This window comes from Diabrotica virgifera, chromosome 9 (assembly GCF_917563875.1).
Source record: "Diabrotica virgifera virgifera chromosome 9, PGI_DIABVI_V3a".
NCBI lineage: Eukaryota > Metazoa > Arthropoda > Insecta > Coleoptera > Chrysomelidae > Diabrotica > Diabrotica virgifera.
The window spans coordinates 52,552,236-52,574,361 of record NC_065451.1 but is presented as its reverse complement, the minus strand read 5'-3'; the positions used below and the strand labels follow the sequence as shown (position 1 = coordinate 52,574,361).

The window sequence follows — 22,126 nt, the reverse complement described above, 5'->3', positions numbered from 1 at the left end:
TTCGATTTATCGCCCCTAATATAGTAAAAATCAGCTTAAGGATTCACGGCACCAAACAATTTTTTTTTCTGTAGGCCTGTGTAATCGGTCAACCGATTGAAAACTAATTCTGTTCTGTGATGTAGCCCTGTATATAGGGATTTTAACAAATATACCTTTAAAAAAGGATTTTATGGTTTTTTGATATGATATATCACATTGTGATTAATTTTATGACTTACCTTTTTGTTACACCCTGTATGTAGATGTTTTGTGAAGTTACTTATTTGTTTTAGTTTATTGGCAGACCTTTCTCTGTCGTTGGAAGAGCCGCCAGTCTATACACAGATCCATTTATCATGATATCGGGAATGCTGACTACCTATTCACTACTGGGAAAACTAAAGAGGACACAAAAACTGAACATATTCGAAGAGTACGTCACGCGGCTAATTAGGATAGTGCCCACATTTGCAGCTCTCATAGCCTTTTGTACGTTTATTTTACCTCATCTGGATTCAGGACCAATGTGGAATTTGGTAGTCACACATCATTCGGATATCTGTAAGCAGCATTGGTGGAGAAATTTATTATTTATTCACAATTATTTTGGATTTAAAGATATGGTAAGTATGAACTCAGTATAATCCAGAAAGCCACTGCGCATCCGCTAGGAAAAATATTCTGATTCGGATTTTTTGCACAATCTTACTCAAAAAGGACCCCTTTTAACAAATTTGCATGTTGCCAGGTCCCAAAGTAAGTCAAAAATTTTTTAAACGTTTTTCTTTTGTCTTTTTTCTAATTTTTTTGCATCGAACAAAGTTCTTTAGGTTTTTAGTCCATTCTTTCACGGTTTTTGCTCTAAAGGGTACCCCCCGTTAAGATAGGCAAAATGCCCTCACTCTCAGAATTAAATTTTTTTAATTTTTTTACGTTCTGTGCAATTAAAAAATGAAATAACGCGGATTTGTAGCTCGCCACCCCCCTTACCCCTCCCCCCGCAGCCAAAAACGTAGATTTTTAGATTTAATTTTTTTTAGTTAGGTTGCAATTGATTTAAAAATTTCAAAAAATTCATACGTGTAGCTGAGGCTTTTACAAAACATGTCCATTTTTTATGAACCCTTAGGTCAAGTGTACATAACCTCAATTTTTTTTTTTAACTTTTTTAAAACCTATAGCTTTTTTTGGAGGGGGCTGCAGGTCCAATTTTTTTTTTGAATTTTGTGTATTTTATCAAAAGCTATCTCCCTGATTTTTTTCAGATTTTTTCGTCGGGTGCGCCATCTTGAAAAATCCGGAAAACTGTTTTTTTAGGGGGTTTTTGGGGATTTTCTCCATTTTATAGACTGCAACATAGATCAACTCAAGGTTTTGTTAATAGTTTATGTATAATTTAAAATAACTGAGTATATTAGTATATTCAAAAATTGGGCGAAACAGTTTTAAACCCCCCAAAAACCATGTTTGTTTAAAGTTTTGTAAGGATTTTTGCGGGTCTAATTATTTTTTTTTTTTTTTTGAGGTCGATACAGCCTGAATATTTTTTTTTATTTTTTTACGTTCTATATGATTTTAAAAAATTAGGACTCAACGCAATTTTAGCCCACTTCCCCTATTCCCCCTCCCCCACAGCCAAAAATATCAATTTTTCGATTTTATTTTTTTTTAAGTTGCAATTAAATTATAAATGTTGTTCTGAAGCTATTGCTTTGTGACATTTTTGTAATTAACTATTCTAAATGGGAAATAAGCCACAATTTAACTAAAAAATTATTTTATTTTCCATCTGTAATGCGATAGAGAGAATTCGATAATCTGTGACGCACTGAAAAAATGGTTTGGTACGATCTATATAAATAAGTCAGATTAAATTAAATTATTAAAAGATTTTTTTACCAAGCAACATTTTTGTTTAATTTATTAATATTTTGTATTTTGACAACGACGTCCGTGGCGGACATCGGAACGTTAATAAAATCATTTTTTAGTTAAATTGTGACTTATTTCGCATTTAGAATAGTTAGTAATGATTAAATTATAAATTATAAAAAATTCACACGAACAGCTGAGGCTTTTAGAGAATATCTATTTTTATGGACCCGAAGGTCGAGTGTACATATTATAACCTCATTTTTTTTGTTTTTTAATAGGTACGTATAACTTTTTTTTGGCGATGGCTGCTAATTTTTTTTGTGTTTTGTGTATTTTACAAACCATCTACGTTTGGCTCATAATGCAAATAGTCCCCGCTGTATGCTTGTCCCGTTACGTAAATTATTCCGATTATTTTTTTTGCACAAACTTACTCAAAAACAGGTCATTATAACAAATCCACAAGGTACCAGGCAGTACCGCGGTAGGAAAATTGTTTAAACATTTTTTAAACGAATTCAAAAAATCAATTTTTTCACTTCGGACAAATTTGTTTTAGATTCTCTGGATCAAGCTGAGCAAAAAAGGTATCTTGTGATTTTTCTATAAAATTGACTGTTGTCGAGTTACATGCAATTTCATATTTGAAAAACGCGAAAATGGCCATTTTCAAGGCTTAATAACTCGATTAAAAATTATTATTATGAAAGTCATAAAGTGACCAACTCAAAGCTTAAAGCCCCCCCTGCAATAGCCTAAAGAAATTTTTGTCATTATGTATTTTATTACTAACTATTATTTTTAATAATTTAAAATGAGCGATAAGCATGTATTGAAGCGGCCGTCCGCGAGAGAGCGAGATGTACAATATTCATTGGACGTTTTAAAAAAATATCGATTGGAAGTCAAAAATACGTTTTAAAAAAATAAAAAAGGAATTTTGAGGTTATATTGTACACTCGACCTACACGGGTCTATAAAAAATAGATATGCTTTGTAGGAGCCTCATAAAATTTTTAAATTAATTGCAACTTTAAACAAAAAAAAAAAAAATAGAAAAATTGACGTTTTTTGTGGGGACAGGGGGAGGGGGTGGTGGGCTAAAAATGCGATTAGTCTTATTTTTTAATCCCGTATAACGTAAAAAAATGAAAAAAAAAATATTCAGGCTGTATCGATCTCAAAAAAAATCATTAAGCCCACAAAAACCCTTACATAACTTAAAAAAAACATGGTTTTTGGGGGGTTTAAAGGTGTTATGCCCAATTTTTGATAATCCTTAAATACTCATTTATTTCAAATTATACTAAATTATACAAAAATTATACAAAACCCCCTAAAAAAACAGTTTTCGGGATTTTTCAAGATGGCTCACCTGACGGAAAAATCTGAAAAAAATCAGAGAGATAGCTTTTGATAAAATACACAAAATGCACAAAATACATTAAATTATGGCTAATTTCCCATTTAGAATAGTTAATTACAAAAATGCCACAAAGAAATAGCTTCAGAACAACATTTATAATTTAATTGCAAACCAACTTAAAAAAAATAAAATGAAAAAATTGACATTTTTGGCTGTGGGGGAGGGGGAATAGGGGAAGTGGGCTAAAATTGCGTTGAGTCCTAATTTTTTAAAATCATATCGAACGTAAAAAAATAAAAAAAAATATTCAGGCTTTATCGACCTCAAAAAAAAATAATTAGACACGCAATAATCCTTACAAAACTTTAAACAAACATGGTTTTTGGGGGGTTTAAAAGTGTTTCGCCCAATTTTTGAATATACTAATATATTCAGTTATTTCAAATTATACATAATCTATTAACAAAACCTTGAGTTGATCTATGTTGCAGTCTATAAAATGGAGAAAACCCCCCAAAACCCCCTAAAAAAACAGTTTTCCGGATTTTTCAAGATGGCGCACCTGACGGAAAAATCTGAAAAAAATCAGAGAGATAGCTTTTGATAAAATACACAAAATTCAAAAAAAATTGGACCTGCAGCCCCCTCCAAAAAAGTTATAGGTTTTAAAAAAGTTAAAAAAAAAAATTTGAGGTTATGTACACTCGACCTAAGGGTCCATAAAAAATAGACATGTTTTGTAAAAGCCTCAGCTACACGTGAGAGTTTTTTGAAATTTTTAAATTAATTGCAACCTAACTAAAAAAAATTAAATCTAAAAATCTACGTTTTTGGCTGTGGGGGGAGGGGTAAGGGGGGGTGGCGAGCTAAAAATCCGCGTTATCTCATTTTTTAATTGCACAGAACGTAAAAAAATTAAAAAAATTGAATTCTGAGAGTGAGGGCATTTTGCCTATCTTAACGGAGGGTACCCTTTTAAAGAACCGCTTGGATTGATATGAAATTTGGCATACGTATAGCTTACATGTCAAAGAAAAAAAGTGATATTGTGCCGATGTGTGCTTTTGCCCTGGGGGTGACTTTCACCCCCTTTTGGGGGTGAAAAAATATATGTCCAAAATAAGTCCGGAAATGGGTAAACTGACTAATTTTAAGTAACTTTTGTTCTATAGAGCTTTTGCGCCAAGTCGACATTTTTCGAGTTATTTGCGAGTGAATATGTTCATTTGTCAACAAAATAACCACATTTTTGGCCGTTTTTTCGCAAATGACTCAAAAAGTACGTACCTTGTCGAAAAAAACGTTCTTATCAAAAATATAGCCTATAAAAAAGTAAAAAAAATGGTGTACGCGTTAGGTCTCTGGATCACGTAGAACCAGAGTTATAGCCAATGAAAAATTGATTCATATTCACCAAATTTCAAATAGAATATTTCTACGTGAAATATCCAAAAAATCAAGCACTTTTTGGGGAAAATCCATTATAACTTTTTTAAAGTGTAAAAAGCTTTATTTCTGTTTTTACAAAAAGTTTTTAGCATTAAATTTAAGCAAGTTATGCTCAAAATAAAGTTGTTCCCTTTTGTTTTTGCAAAAAAAAATCGGGAAGACCACCCCCTAATTAGCAACTTAAATGAAATTAATCGTTACCGCTCCACAAATTATTTTACTTATGTTGTGTTTATACGATCTGTAAGTTTCATCGATTCAAAGTGCTTATTTTTGAAAAAAATGGGTTTCAAAATAAAATTTTTAAAAATTTAAATTTTGAAAAATATGTTTTTTTTCAAAATAACTTAAACATTGTTAGAGATACCAAAAATCTCGAAAAACAAAAAAAGTCAGATTTGCTTTTCTGAATATCATGTATTTTTTTGTTTTTCTGTTAAAACAAAAATTGATTAAGATTTGGTGTTTCTAAATTTGCATACATTCGTGATCAGTGACTCGTTCAACCCCTTTTAACTACAGCCCTTTCAATAACAAGGACTTTGAACCGATGAAACTTACAGATCATATAAACAATATATACACGAATCAAGAAACTTGTGAAGTCGTAACAATTAAGTTCATTTAAGATACTAATTAGGGGGTGATTTTCTCGATTTTTTTACCAAAACCAAAAGGGACTAACTTTATTTTGAGCGTAACTTGTTTAATTTTGATACTAGAAATTTTTTTTATAAAACAAAAATGAAGCTTTTTTTAGACACTTTAAATAAGTTGTAATGAGTTTTCCCCGAAATGTGCTTCATTTTTGGTTATTTCACGTTAAAGTATTCCATTTTTAATTTGGAAGATACTAATTAGGGGGTGATTTTCTCGATTTTTTTACCAAAACCAAAAGGGACTAACTTTATTTTGAGCGTAACTTGTTTAATTTTGGTACTAGAAATTTTTTTTATAAAACAAAAATGAAGCTTTTTTTAGGCACTTTAAATATGTTGTAATGAGTTTTCCCCGAAATGTGCTTCATTTTTGGTTATTTCACGTTAAAGTATTCCATTTGGAATTTGAATATGAACCTATTTTTCATTACCTATAACTCTGCTTCTACTAGGTGTAGAGACGTGATATATACACCATTTTTTAAAATTTTTTACAGGCTATATTTTTGTTAAGAATATTTTTTCGACAAAATACTTACTATTTGAGTTATTTGCGAAAAACCGTCTAAAAGCGTGGTTATTTTGTTGAAAAAATAAATATATTCACTGCCAAATAACTCGAAAAGTATTGACTTAGTGAAAAAACTCTATGGAACAAAAGTTACTTAAAATTAGCCAGTTTATCCATTTCCTGACTTTCTTTGGAAGAATATTTTTCCACCTCCAAGTGGGGGGTGAAAACCACCCCCAGGGCAAAAGCACATATCGGCACAATATCACTTTTTTTCTTTGACTTGTTAGCTATGTGTATGCCAAATTTCATGTCAATCCAAGCGGTTCTTTAAAATTTAGAGGTTTTGTACGTTAAAGAACGGACTATTTGTATATCATTCCAAACAGAAAACGTCTTTAATGACTTTTCTCTAAAGTTGATAGTTTTTGACATATAAGCGATTAAAAATTTAAAAATTGCGAAATCGGCAATATTACCAAGGCAGGTAGATATTCCTTAAACATCGATTGATGAAATCTCCATGAGTCTTTTGCAATAAAATATCCAAAACCCCTTTTTTTAATTGCTAATCAAGCGGGCGCGACACTATTTTCAATCGTTGCATGTATGTAAGATGCGTAAATATATTAATGCGGAAAAATATTTTGATTCAATTTTTTTTTCACCATCTTGCTTGAAAATGTCTCCTTTTAACAAATTTTCATGTTGCCAGGATCAAAATGAAGTTAAAAATTTTTTTAAACGTTTTTTTTTGTTTTTTCCTAAAACTAATTTTTTTGCATCGAACAAATTTTTTTAGGGCCTTTGCATCATTCCGAATAGAAAAGATCTCAAGTGACTTTTCGCTAAGTGTCATAATTTTCGACATATAAGCGATTGAAAATTTAAAAATTGCAAATTTGGCTATTTTTAACCCCCAAAAACTATGTGAAAATCCGAAAATTTCAATGTTACCAAGGTACGTAGATATTCTATGAGAATCGATTGATGAAATCCCGAAGGGCTCTTTGCAATACAATATCAAAACCACTTTATTTTTTAATTGCTAATCAAGCAGGCGCGACACTATTTTCAACGGTTGCATGTAGACGTAATTAGAAAACATTTGAAGTTTAAAAAAAATTGTTTAAAAAACTTTTTGACCCATTTTTGACTCTGGCAACATGCAAATTTGTTAATAGGGATACTTTTCAAATAAGATGGTGAAAAAAAATTGAATCAGAATATTTTTCTGTACATTATATTTACGCATATTATTACAAATACATGCAACGGTTGAAAATAGTGTCGCGCCCGCTTGATTAGCAATTAAAAAACAAAGGGGTTCTCGACATTGTATTGCAAAAAACGCTTAGGGATTTCATTAAATGATGTTTAAAGAATATCCACCTACCTTGGCAACATTAAAATTTTCAATTTTTCACATAGCTTATGAGTGTTAAAAATGGCCTATTTTGCAATTTTTAAGTTTTTCATCGCTTATATGTCCAAAACCATTGATTCTAGACACGGACACCATCCGTGTCTATAATCAATGCTAAAACTATCAACTTTAGAGCAAAGTCACTAAAGACCTTTTCTGGAATGATTCCAGGAAACCTAAAAGAACTTTTAGTGCAGCAGATTTGTGCAAATATTATAAGAATTGCACATTTAATGATACAGGCATATAATTTGGTCAACATATACTGCACATATAAAGGTTCAAATTTAGATACGAAGCCATCTCAGATTTTGCCTTTTGCAAAAATGGCGGTCATTCAAAATGGGTGACTATACATATGTGACTAATAGCACGATATCGTTTGAATGAAAAGTCCGAGTTCAACCAAATTTCGTACATAGGTTTTTTTGTGATTTTCCAGATCGATGTCGTGAACTGGAAGAATCGGTTGACCAGAAATTGTGTTTTTTCTCGTTTTTTATGTAAAACTATTTTATATTATGTAAATAACTTATTTTCAATTTTTTCACCCTGTATATTATTGTGTTTTCAATTTTATCAATCAAGGGCAAAATAAAAATTAAATTAAATTTTTTTTAAATAACGCGGGCACATAAATTTGATTCACCCTGTATATTGATCTGTAAATATTTATTAGAATTTATTTTGGATGTAAGTGGATTTCTTTTTTTTTATGAGCTTTCCGATGAACGATTAAAGACTTTTGTGAATAATTAAAGTGAAAAGAACGATGTATTTAGGTTTAAAATGGAAAAAGATTGTTTATTACGGGAACTATAGAATCCACAGGTAGAGGTAATTATCATTTTCTAGAAAAATGGTTTAAAAGAAAGTTTGGAATTTTAATATCTTTGTTTCACCCCGAGTAAATGTTGTAGAGATCCCCGAAAGTAATTAAGATGGTCGGAATAATTTTGAAAGAATGACTGTGTCTGATTCTTGGCAATTTGGAAGGGGAAAAGTGGTTGGAATATTTGAGTGAGATTGAAAAAGAAGGCAGTATGTTATTGGCATCGCTGAGAAGCAGTTCGACGTTTTCGTGGATAGATAGTTAGCAAGTACCGGTGGTTGTTTGATAGTGGAGAATAGTGCTGAAAAGTGGAACGAGAGACAGATCAAATTGAGACGAAATACCTCTTTGATTCTGTATTATTGTGAGAAGGAGAGCAGAGAATTTTCTGGTCAAAAGAGGCCTGGCTTGTTGGAGAATTGGTGCTGGTATGCTGATAGTTTTGAAGCTGGAGAACGGAGAGGGCTTTGATGAGTAGCTTTTAACATAGTCAACGAGGGAGAGCTGTTTTGGGTCACGAGAAGACATCAGAGTGAGTGAAGCAAAAGGTCAGTCAACTTATGTGAAAGATATTTTTATGTTCGGAAACTAAAATTTTGAGTAAAAAGCGTAGGAATTAAAATTCCAATATTTCAGAAAGTAAATAGGGAGTATAGCTAATCTTGCGAATACATAATTTGGTTTTGTTTATTTTGTTATACCAAAGTCATCGGGAACAAACCGATAAATTGTTTTTTTTTTAACCAGAATAAATTTAAATGGTAGAAATTTCATTCGGACATCTGTGTCCATAGGTTTTATATTTGATAGATTTTTAGAGTATCGATTTTGATAAATAAAAGACAATTCTGTATGTTTATTTTATATTTTGCTTTATTTCTTTTCCCTATTTTATCCCGATTAGGATCAACTAAGAGATACTGAACCCACGAGAGAAGATAAGTATAACGTAAGATAATTTAGACATTTTCTTGATATTATAAAAAGGCACCCTGAGATTTTTTATTCATTTTTTATGTATGATTTGCGACAATTAGATAATTAATCAAATAAATAATAATTAATATAAAATTAATAAGAAGCAGATCATAACAACATGGCGAGCCAACGTAGGACATTAAAGTATCTCTGGTTGTGAATTGGAAGGGAATAGGAAACGGAAAAACAGGTGGAGTAAAATTTATTTGCCCGTCGGAAAAAGTTGATATATTTAAAATTTTTTGAAATAATTGTTTGACTTAATTTTTTTTATCTAGGTACAGTTTTTACATATTTATTTTATTTTTGATTGATTTGAATTTTGAAACATTTAAAAATTTGTGGGATAAATTGATTATATTTGGGGAGAGAAAAATTTTCGTCTCGACAGCATACAAGGTATTTTCGGATTTCATATTAGGCGGGGATAAATTTTAAATACATGTCGATAACAACCAGAAGCAAAAGCAAAGAAAACAAAAAACTAGAAGAACATTTGGAACAAGAAGAACATATAGAACAAGAAGACATTTTTGAAACAACAATCATGGCATCAGAACAACAGGAATTATCAGGAATAGATAAAGTAATACAACTGATGCAACTCCAGTTACAAAAATGGGATGAAATATTAAATAAAAGGGATAAAAATCAGGAAGAAACATCAAAGAAGATGGATAAAATGGACAAAATGCAAGAAAATCAGGAAGAAACAAAACGAGCGATGAAGGAAACACAACAAAAAATGGATAACAATCAACAGGAAACCAAACAAGCAAAAGAAAAAGAACAGGACATTCTGGAAATGGACAAGAAACATGAGAAACGGAAAAAGGATAATTTTGACAAAAAACAAACAATGGAAATGAATTTGGCAATGAAGCAAGGACAGAGGAGAAAGCAACAGAAGATAAATAAAAACAATGAAGCCTGGGATTCCTCGAAAAAGAGATGAGCCCAGAAGAAGAAAAAGAAGAAAGAAGATTGACAAAAGAAAATGAAGCTTGGGTTTCCTCAAAAGAAGAGATGAGCCCAGAAAAAGAAAAGGAAGAAAAAATATTGACACAGGAAAATGAAGCTTGGGATTCCTCAAAAGATGAGATGAGCCCAGAAGAAGAAGAGATCAGAATAGAAAAAGAAGGCGGAAAAGATACAATTGAGACTGCGGTATTTAAAGAGAAAGTATGCAAAATGGAGAAGACAGAATGCACAATAAACATGTGTAGAGAATCGTAGGAAAAAGAAAGAAAATTGATATGTGGAGAAGAAAAGGAGAAGGAACTGCGTGTAATATTGAGGGAATGTGAAAATTTAACAAATGAAGAAAATAGAGTAGCCAAAAAGTATGAAAATTCATTTGAGACTAAAAACTTAGGAAATTTTCGATCGAAAACTTACCCTATCCCATCTAAGTACAGACACTGGGAAAGAGAAAGCAATTGTTTTTTAGGTGGGAGTCAATATTTTGACACAATAGAAAAGTGTTGTTGTCGAGAGAAAATCATATTTTTGTTGCACTTATTAATACTGATTTTATCTCAAAACAAGGCGGGGATGTTATTGTGTTTTCAATTTTATCAATCAAGGGCAAAATAAAAATTAAATTAATTTTTTTTTAAATAACGCGGGCACATAAATTTGATACACCCTGTATATTGATCTGTAAATATTTATTAGAATTTAGTTTGGATGTAAGTGGATTTCTTTTTTTTATGAGCTTTCCGATGAACCATTAAAGACTTTTGTGAATAATTAAAGTGAAAAGAACGATGTATTTAGGTTTAAAATGGAAAAAGATTGTTTATTACGGGAACTATAGAATCCACAGGTAGAGGTAATTATCATTTTCTAGAAAAATGGTTTAAAAGAAAGTTTGGAATTTTAATATCTTTGTTTCACCCCGAGTAAATGTTGTAGAGATCCCCGAAAGTAATTAAGATGGTCGGAATAATTTTGAAAGAATGACTGTTTGTTTATCGAATGGAAAAGAGAAATGTGTCTGATTCTTGGCAATTTGGAAGGGGAAAAGTGGTTGGAATATTTGAGTGAGTTTGAAAAAGAAGGCAGTATGTTATTGGCATCGCTGAGAAGCAGTTCGACGTTTTCGTGGATAGATAGTTAGCAAGTACCGGTGGTTGTTTGATAGTGGAGAATAGTGCTGAAAAGTGGAACGAGAGACAGATCAAATTGAGACGAAATACCTCTTTGATTCTGTATTATTGTGAGAAGGAGAGCAGAGAATTTTTGGAGTTTTGTTTGAATCGATGTACTGGTCAAAAGAGCTTGTTGGAGAATTGGTGCTGGTATGCTGATAGTTTTGAAGCTGGAGAACGGAGAGGGCTTTGATGAGTAGCTTTTAACATAGTCAACGAGGGAGAGCTGTTTTGGGTCACGAGAAACATCAGAGTGAGTGAAGCAAAAGGTCAGTCAACTTATGTGAAAGATATTTTTATGTTCGGAAACTAAAATTTTGAGTAAAAAGCGTAAGAATTAAAATTCCAATATTTCAGAAAGTAAATAGGGAGTATAGCTAATCTTGCGAATACATAATTTGGTTTTGTTTATTTTGTTGTACCAAAGTGATAGGGAACAAACCGATAAATTGTTTTTTTTTAACTAGAATAAATTTAAATGGTAGAAATTTCATTCGGACATCTGTGTCCACAGGTTTTAGATTTGATAGATTTTTAGAGTATCGATTTTGATAAATAAAAGACAATTCTGTATGTTTATTTTATATTTTGCTTTATTTCTTTTCCCTATTTTATCCCGATTAGGATCAACTAAGAGATACTGAACCCACGAGAGAAGATAAGTATAACGTAAGATAATTTAGACATTTTCTTGATATTATAAAAAGGCACCCTGAGATTTTTTATTCATTTTTTATGTATGATTTGCGACAATTAAATAATTAATCAAATAAATAATAATTAATATAAAATTAATAAGAAGTAGATCATAACAATATATTAATTTTTCAAAATGGTAATACCACCATTGAAAAGAACGTAAGAATATGTTTTTGGAAATATTTTGAACTTTTTAGTTATGTTAATTACTATTTAATAAATGCATAACGTATCTTCACGACATGTACTTATGTGTGGCAGATTCGTGCAAATATTATAAGAATTATTGTGCATTTAATGGTAGAAGCATATAATTTGGGCAACATAAACTACACATACAAAAGTTCAAATTTAGATATGAGGTCATCTCACATTTTGCCTTTTACAAAAATGGCTAGCATTCAAAATGGCGGCTATACATATGTGACTAATAGCACGATAACTTTTAAACAAAAAGTCCGATTTCAACCAAATTTGGAATCGAGGTTCTTTTTTGATGAATAAGATCTAGGTCTTGAACCGGAAGAATTGGTTCACCAAAAGTTGTGTTTTTACTGTTTTATATGTAAAAACATATTGTTCTTTTTTTTTTCAATTCTTTCACCTTGTATATACTAATTTTTCAAAAAGGTGACACCGCCATTGAAAAGAGTGTAAAAATATTTTTTAGGAAAAATTTTGAACTTTTTAGTTATGTTAATTACCATTTAATAAATGCATAACGTATCTTCACATGTACCTATGTGTGGCAGATTCGTTTTGAATGCCCGCCATTTTTGTAAAAGACAAAATCTGAAATGGCCTCATATTTAAATTTGATTCTTTGTATGTGTAGTGTGTGTTATCCAAATTATATGCTTTTACCATTAAATGCACAATACATAATTCTTATATTATTTGCACGAATCTGCAGCACATAGGTACATGTGAAGATACGTTATGCATTTATTAATTGGTAATTAACACAACTAAAGAGTTCAAAATATTTCCTAAAAAATAGTTTTACGCTCTTTTTGACGCCGGTATTAACTCTTTGAAAAATTATTATATAGAGGGTTAAATAATTGGTAAAAACCACATGTGTTTACGTAAAAATCAGGAAAAACACAACTTCTGGTAAATAGATTCTTCCGATTCACGACCTTGGTCTTACACATCAAAAAAAGAACTTATATACCAAATTTGCTTGAAATAGGATTTTTCGTTCAATAGTTATCATGCTATTAGTCACATATGTATAGTCGTCATTTTGAATGCCCGTCATTTTTGCAAAAGGTAAAATCTGAGATGGCTTTATATCTAAATTTGAACCTTGATGTGTGTAGTATATGTGGTCCAAATTCTATGATTTTACATAGCTTATTATACAGATCTTATAATATTTGCACGAATCTGCCACACATGGGTACATGTGAAGATACGTTATCCATTAATTAAATGGTAATTAACATAACTAAAAAGTTCAAAATATTTTGTACAAAATATTTTTATGCTGTTTTCAATTGCGGGATTACCATTTTGAAAAATTAATACATACAGAGGAAAAAAATTGAAAAAAAAACATATTTTTACATAAACAACCAGTAAAAACAAAACTTCTGGTAAAATGATTCTGGTCCAAATCTTGTAAATCAAAAAAGAACCTATACACCAAATTTGGTTGAAATCGGACTTTTCGTTCAAAAGTTATGGTACTATTAACCCATTAACCGCCAAGCAAAGAAATACTGCAATAATATGTAATATATTTGATTAACTAGAGTAAAATAAACTTAAACATTCGTAAAAAAATTTTTTTACACTTTGATAATGGCAGGTGTCACAACAACAAAATGGTTCGTTTTCGAACCTTTGGCGGAAATGAGATATAAAAATTGAAATACACAATTTTATTTGTTGTGAAAAGTCTCAAAACATTTAGAGTGTAAATGGACCTGGAAGTTTTCATAAACAAAAATAATATGGTTAGAACATTGCCTACACCTTCTTCAGCTTCTTTGTCAAAAATTAAGTCGAACGGCCCTCTATCCTTTTTAGAAATTATTTTAGATATTTGAAGTTTACAGTTTCCAATCCTGTATCTTGCACTGTGCCAGTTGCATAAATTCGACGAATCGACATATTGTCTACTGTCTACAACACTACACATCCTCCCTTATGGAGACCCCCCCCTCCCCCACCCTAGATTATAACAAAACTGAATACCAGAATACCCGTCTTTCTAAAGGTACGTATCCACTATGTTCGTAATATTGGACCACCGAGGCACTGCCGCACGGTCTTTGGCGCACTGTTGCACGGTCCGGGAGCGCCAACCATCCACTATGTTCACGAACCTCTTGCACTCCGCGCTCCCTGCAACTGCTCCAATCGATACGGTATGCGTTCCTCTACATATAAACCGACACCAATTGGAACGCCGAGACGGAGCGCGCACTGTTGCACGGTCCGGGAGTGCCTACCATTCACTATGTTTACAAACCTCTTGCGCTCCCTGCAACTGCTCCCATCTACATGCATGCGCTCCTCTACATATAAACCGCCACCTATTGGACCGTTATGAGGCGGAGCGCACACTGTTGCATCGTCCGAGAGCGCCAACCATCTACTATGTTCACGAACTTCTTGCGCTCCCTGCAACTGCTCCAATCGATACGGTATGCGCTCCCTTACATATAAACCGCCCCAGATTGGAGCGCCGAGGCAGAGTGCGCAAAATTGCACAGCCCGGGAGCGCCAAACGTGTCCACTATGTGGAGCAGTTGCAGGAGCTCGGAGTGAAAGCATAGTGGATACGTGTTTTTACACATAATAAAGAAATATCCCAACAAATTACTGCCTGTGCATCACCTTGAACTTATTCCTGATCAGACAGGATTATATGTCGACTTCCGCCAATGGTTCGTTATCGAACCATTATTTTCAAACACGAGATTTGATGACTCAGAAATTATTTTTTTTTGTATTTTTATAACAATTGGTGTACAAATAGGTTAAAAAAATAATGTTTTAATTTATTTGACCACAAAAGTGTTATGCCGATAAAATTACTACAGTAAAAATAAAGTTGCGTCGAAGGATTGAAAATGTCGGACATTTAGAAAATATTTTTGTGATGAAAGCATGAGTTTGGAAATTAAACAAAATTAAATTTAGTTACACTTATATCTTCTGGTTGCTTAAAAAATACAAAGATTTAAAAAAAATTAACGAATTGCCAAAAAAAAATTCTACAAAAAAATGGTGCGTTTTCGCACCTTTGGCGCTAAATGGGTTAAACACATATGTATAGTCGCCATTTTGCATACCCGCCATTTTTGTAAAAGGCAAAATCTGAAATGGTCTCATATCTAAATTTGAACCTTTATATGTGTAGTATATGTGGTCCAAATTATATGCTTGTACCATTAAATGTGCAATTGTTTTACATATCGGCCGCACTATTTGTTCGATGTAAAAAAAATAATTTTAGGAAAAAAATAAAAAAAAATATTTAACAAATTTTTGACCCACTTTTGGACCTGGCAACATGCAAATTTGTTAAAAGGGTCCCTTTTTGAGTAAGATTGTGCAAAAGATCAGAATCAGAATATTTTTCCTAGCGGATGCGCAGTGCTGGTACAGTCGGAAAAATGAAAGAATACCAATGAAAAAACATATAAAACACGCTGTATTTTCCGTGTCACACAAAAAATTGGCCAGCGCAAGTACATGTAATAATTATTGTTACATGTACTTGCGCTGGCCAATTTTTTGTGTGACACGGTGACAGGAAAATACAGCGTGTTTTATATGTTCGTTCATGTGTATTCTCTCATTTTTCCGACTGTATGTATGTAGTATATTGTACGTAATTGATATTTGAAAAATTATGTCAAATTTTCAACTGACAATTTATCTAAAAATACTAATTGAGATGTTTTTCCTGAAAGCCCTCGCTTCTACTGCAGCGTCTTACTGCAGTCATTGTCTGGGTTGACTACACAACTCGCTTCCATCTCGAAATGTCATCTATAATAGTTAAGTCAGTTGGTAGCCCAGTTGTTCTGATTATATTATGTTATCTCTCCATCTCATTCGTGGATGTAACAGGGGATGTCCAAAAAAAGTTGATTAATAACAAGCTAAAAATTTGTTAATAGCTTAACGGTGTTTAGTCGGACAAATTTTGATGTTGATGGGAACACTTTAGGGGAAGCTTTAATTGTGTGTGGAACGTGATTTTAATAATTGTGAAACTTGTCATCCTGATAAGTTTATGATTGTGAAAACTAGCAGGTTTTTCTTAAGTTTATTCAATAGCAAACTTTATACAGTCGGAAAAATTAAAGAATACCCATGAACGAACATATAAAACACGCTGTATTTTCCTGTCACCGTGTCACAAAGAAAATTGTCCAGTGCAAGTACATGTAACAATAATTATTACATATACTTGCGCTAGCCAGTTTTTTGTGTGACACGGTGACAGGAAAATACAGCGTGTTTTATATGTTCGTTCATGGGTATTCTTTCATTTTTCCTACTGTATAAAATCGTCGTATCCCTGAGAAAAGTCACTAACTGACATTTTATGTGAAATTTACTTAACTACATCTAGTGGTCTACTGTGGGCAGTTTGTTCATCTGTAGAAGTCACTAACTGCAAAACTGAACGGAACATAGTAATTTTAAGTTGGTATTAATCATTATATGACATGTAACAAAAATATAAAACTGGTAAAATTCACTAACGGAGTTAACGACTTTTTCCAATAAGATCAATGTGTTATAATATAATATATTATATAATTATATAATACGGAATATTGTATGTTAAAAAATCACTAATGGCAGTTAGTGACATTTGCCACAGCAGTGTTCTCTACAAAACGATAAAACCAAAGTCGCTGATATTGACTTTGTCAAAGAACATAATTAATATGTTTCCTTCAAAGGACCCGCACTACTGTACGAAAAGTCAAAAACACACTACTTGGACTCCAAGTTATCTATTCGCAAAATGTACTCACTCTATACTACATTATGTGAAGAAAAAAATAAAGTTACAGTGGGTCATTCAGTATACCTACCGAAAAGTTTTTTGTGAATCGTACAATTTGCCATTTTTTGTACCAAAGAAAGAGCAGTGCCCTTTGTGTAATAAAGTTTCTGAAGCAAAATTAGCAGGACAACCAACAATAGAGCTGGAACAGCGCTTTAATGAGCATATTCAACGAAAAGAAGCAGCCTATGTGGCAAAAACCAATGACAAAATTAGGTCACAAGAAGATGCTACATTTATGTCAGCAACATTTGATATGCAAGCTACTCTTCAGATATCCTCAGGAAATTTATCTTTATTATATTACAGCCGTAAACTGTGTATTTATAATTTATGCACTTACAATTTATGCAGTTATAAAGTTTAGATATGGGTATATTGGACTTTACGTCAAACTCAATGTAAGTGGGAAAAGGTCGTCAACCCTATGTTACCGAAATTAAGAAAGCATATCAGCACCCTATTCCGATCAGTTCATTAAAAAAAAAGGATTTGTTACAACTTTGCAAGAAAGAAGTAATACCTCAGGAACTTCATGCCTGGTATGCTTTCTTACCAACAGCGAATGTACCGGATTTAACACAGGAACCAGCCGTTGATGAAGAAGACGATGATAAAGAAGCCTTCTCAGAATAACGACCCATTTTAACTTGTTATAACTATAATAAATATAATAATAATATTGTCCTTATTTTTAATAAATCATTACTAGCATATGAGCTCTGTTTAGTATTTGTAAAAAATCACTAACTGCTTTTTTTTGCTAAAAATCAGACGTATTACTAACTACTCTCGGATTATACTTACATAACACTCATTATTCACTTATTGCAGCGTCATGTCACTAGAAACAATATGGAAAATATTTTGTCAACGGTTAATTTATGAATTTAAATTATTACTTCAAATTAATGTATCACGAAAACAGTAAAATGTCAGTTAGTGACTTTTCGCAGTGATCCGACGATATATGAAAAAATGTTTGTCCGACAAATTAATATTTTGGGCATTTTAATAGGTCCGACATGTAGGGTTGTCCCTACATGTCAAATTACAGGAATTATATTGGTGGAAAATAGCAGGCTGATTTTTGCATAAGAGTTTAACCTTCCGATGACCAACCTTTTTTTGTTACACCGATGACCAAGGGGGAAAAATTGACCCCAGGTTAAAAATGTCAAAAATGATAATTAACAAAAAAATGAAGTTTTTTTTTTAATTCTTATTTTTTTTATGGCATGGACTTTGTCATTCGGCGAGTCACAACATGAGTATTAGTGTCATGTGTAGTGTGTATGTTGAGTAAGTGTCTTGTTACTTTGCAAATTCGACGTCATTAGCGTAAAACTACTTGGAATTACACATAATAGACGCTATTTTACTAAACATCAACTTCAGAATATATTTTTTATTCCTAAAATATAGGGAATTTTTTTTATTTCAAAATATGAGGATATCTAGAATGATATTAAAGTCAAATAAAAAAAATGAGTTAAAAATTGATAATACTTTTGAATTTATTAAAGAAAAACATACGCTGGGGTCACAATTTCCCCCGCTTGGTCATCCGAAGGTTAATGAAAGGGGAACAAATCAATTGGAAGTTCTGTCCGACAAAATACATGGGACATTTTCGTAGTCTGGTATTCGAAACCTTTAACCTGTTCCACAATTAAAACTTCCCTTGTTCATGTAGCTAGGAGCGATCTAAACAAATGGCGCAGAACAATAATTTTAACCCGTAGACCATACCAACACAAAAGACCCAGAGGCAGACCTTCTATGGGATGGACAGATGATCTGAAACGGACTGCCGGGAAAAATTGGCTACAAGTAGCGTACAACAAAAAACCATGGAAAGGAAGACTTGGAGAGGCTTATGTTCAGATGTGGACGTGAATGGCTAGACGAAGAAGAAGGGATCCAGGCTTAACACATCTATTTGACCTCCGCATTTGTTCTCATTCGGTATTGGTTAGCATTCGGGTCGTGATAGGGTCAGAAAGTCCTTCACGGGATTTTTCTCTCTCAAAACATCTTTCTTTTCATTGCTTTTGTCAGCGTCCACATTTCACATTCATACATGAGCACCAGTCAACTGTTTTATACATCCTGATTTTTTATGTTTGTGTCAGAATCTTGTATTTAATAGATAGTGTTGTGAACGCTATACCTATATCTGTTTGCTGCCTGAATTCTCCCTTTTATCACTCCCGTGATATCGATATTGTTATCTGCGGTGATTATCGCTGATATTTCAAACTGTCCACTATTTCAAAGTTAATATGAGTACATTGTTATATTTTGCCTTATTGTATCTCATCTCTTCATTTCACTTTATTGGCCCTTAGACTTCGACCCTTAGACTCTTTTTTGCCTCTATCTTTGACTTATTGGTAACTTACATTGATGAGTGTGTTTCCCACAATATCAATGTCCTACACGTATGATGCTCATAATAATTTTGGTACATTTACCGTCAGGGTTCTTACTGTTTTGTCCAGGTATATATTAAAAACGAGAGGTGACAATGCGTCTCCGTGTTTCAGGCCAATTTCAACTATTCTAAGAGTTTGTTACTTATCCGCAATTTGGCTATACAACATTTACACTTATTTCAACGAGCTGTAAAGTTTTTTTTTAACTAAAAATTCTGCTGTTATATTCTACATCTGATCTCTTTTAATGGTGTCATCCCAGATACATAAGATATCTAAAGCGACCTAGGTGACTTGGTATGCAGGAATCCCAAAAATTTTCGTACACATCTGGCGGTCGAGAGTCGTACAGCTTTGTGTATAGTCTTATAGAGATGTCAAAGTGTTCATTCTTTGAAGAATTCTAAAATTTGCAATTCACGTCACCGTCTGTTCAGCGTGGTAAATTCCAACGGAAAATGGACCTCTGTTACTCAAAGGAGTAATACTAATATAAAATAAAAATGTATACCATTTTTATTCCGTTGCAATGCGAAGCCAAAACTGTCTTAATTTTTACTTAGTTCAGAGAGCGCAACCAGCACTCTTATCGACGATTTCGCCACTTTTTAGTGGCTCCTCAGAGTGCATAGGTCGCTATATCTGCCCTAAGTTTAAATGTTCGACTCTATTAGTCCCCGCATTGCAACTGACGTGATGATAGTAGGTGCCTAGCGGCATCTGCTAAATAAATTCACAGGTTTCATCCTAATGAAAATATTTAATATTTTATATTAGTATTACACCTTTGAGCAACATAGGTCCATTTTCCGTTGGAATTTACCACGCTGAACATACGGGGTCGTGAATTGCAAATTTTAGAATTCTCTCTTGTCTTCTTCGCTTCAGCATCCATCTGGCTTGCAAATTTTAGAAGCCTTGGAGGTGCTACCAGAAAAATGGTCCAATAAATTTTCAATTCAATATCTTTTAAAAACATTTATTTTTCACGAGTATGGACACACAATTGGGGCTAAAGCCTCTCTTTTCGTTTGCCACCGATTTGAACAATGCTCGACTATTTTACTGTTATCTATTTCGTTCCAGTTATTCATGTTTGCTTTTTTTCTCCCTAATTAGTTTTCCCTAGATGTTGTGTAGTTTCCTTCACCATCTCTTTTTTCTTGTTGAAGCATAATGTTTCGCTTTTTCTGTCTGTTTTGTAGTTTCTCTTGGCAATCTGTACTAAACCACTTTCTCTTTCTCGTCTTGTCACGTGTTCTCACGTGTTTGTCGTTCAAGTATCATGTGTTTATCTTCGGCTAATTTTCAAAGAGATTTACTGATTTTTCGAGACGAGAGACTGAGTTTGATTTATTTTAGAGCCAGAATGTTTACACAAATTCTTAAATGTCTTTGAATTCTCAAGATTAGTCGTTAGAGCTGAGCTAGCATTTTGGTGAGAACCGGAAAAAATGTTTACGAACAATGAGTATTTTCTCATTGGTTTATAATTGTTAGTGGGAAGTTCTTGGGAACATACCCTAGCTATTTTATTGGCAGAAGAAATTTTTGGTTTCTTTTGATTGGATAAGATCTTGTTATTGCCAGAATGGGAGGTAAATTCTGTGTTTGAGAGAAGGAACCTTGTATTGAATTAGGACGAGAACGAGGAGTCAAGATCTAGTTACGAGAGTATAGATTTGTGGACCAATTTGGTCTTGTGAGTTATTATCAGATGGAGTGATCTCCTATTCAGTATGTTTTCTTGGTGCGAAAACAAATGTTGATTATAGTGAATACCACGATATTATGTTTTTTGTCTAGTTGTCTAGTGTATTAGAAAGAATAGCTTCGTTATGTTGTTCTTAAGAAAAATTAATACAAGTTCGCGGAGCGAGTTTCTCCAATTTTATAATAAAATAAAAAACTCATTAAAAAAAAACAAAATTTTACTATGTTCAAATGAACAGTGTTTACATCGTTCCAATGTGGAATGTTCAATATCAATCAATAATTAGCAGTTACCTTTTTGCTAAAATAAAAAAAATCTTTGGAATTTTATTCTCATATTATAAAATGTTGTGAAAGAGTACTCTAGTTCAAACAATTGTAAAGTGTTAAGTGAAAAGTGTTGGGCAACAACAGTTACAGTTGAGCTAAATCAGATCCATCTTAGCTCTAATCATCAATGCAGTTCAGGTCACTAGGTACTCATAATAATAATAAATATAACACAATAAATTGTTTATCGTTCTTTCGAACAATCAAACTCGCGAAGGAATTGATTTTACCAAATCATTTCAATTTATTTTTACTTTCTTAATTTTTTTAGTAAACTACTACTATGTTATAATTTTATTGGCGTTTTTTTCTTTTGCACACTTCATCTCTTATCCTTATTGTTGGAGAGGAGTACAGACAAATGTATACGACTGCAATAGTAAGTACAAACCTACATCAGATGGAACGATATTGCAAGTAACTTTCTTTAATTTTGGATTATCACATTGCAGTATTCTTATTTTGATTTATTAATGGCGCCCAATAGTATCTTTAAATAATAAATGTTAATTTAAAAACCCACCCCTTTTATCTCTGAAGACCGTAGCTTACCGGGGCATCCCGAAAAGTAGCACAAAGTTATACATACATACGTCTATGACCTACATAACTACACTGTTTGAATATATTTTTTCATTTAAGGCTACCTAATGTTTCACACAAATGGCGTT

The 22,126-nt window shown here is 32.5% G+C and overlaps 1 protein-coding gene across 1 annotated transcript in view; it reads left to right on the top strand.

The window, feature by feature from the left end:
• The window catches only part of LOC114327201 (O-acyltransferase like protein), a 308,829-nt gene that overhangs the window by 260,234 nt on the left and 26,469 nt on the right, over positions 1-22,126 (top strand). The window contains exon 7 of the mRNA XM_028275735.2: positions 276-605. Within this exon, the coding sequence (XP_028131536.1) occupies positions 276-605 (330 nt within the window). The remainder of the gene's footprint in view (positions 1-275; positions 606-22,126) is intronic.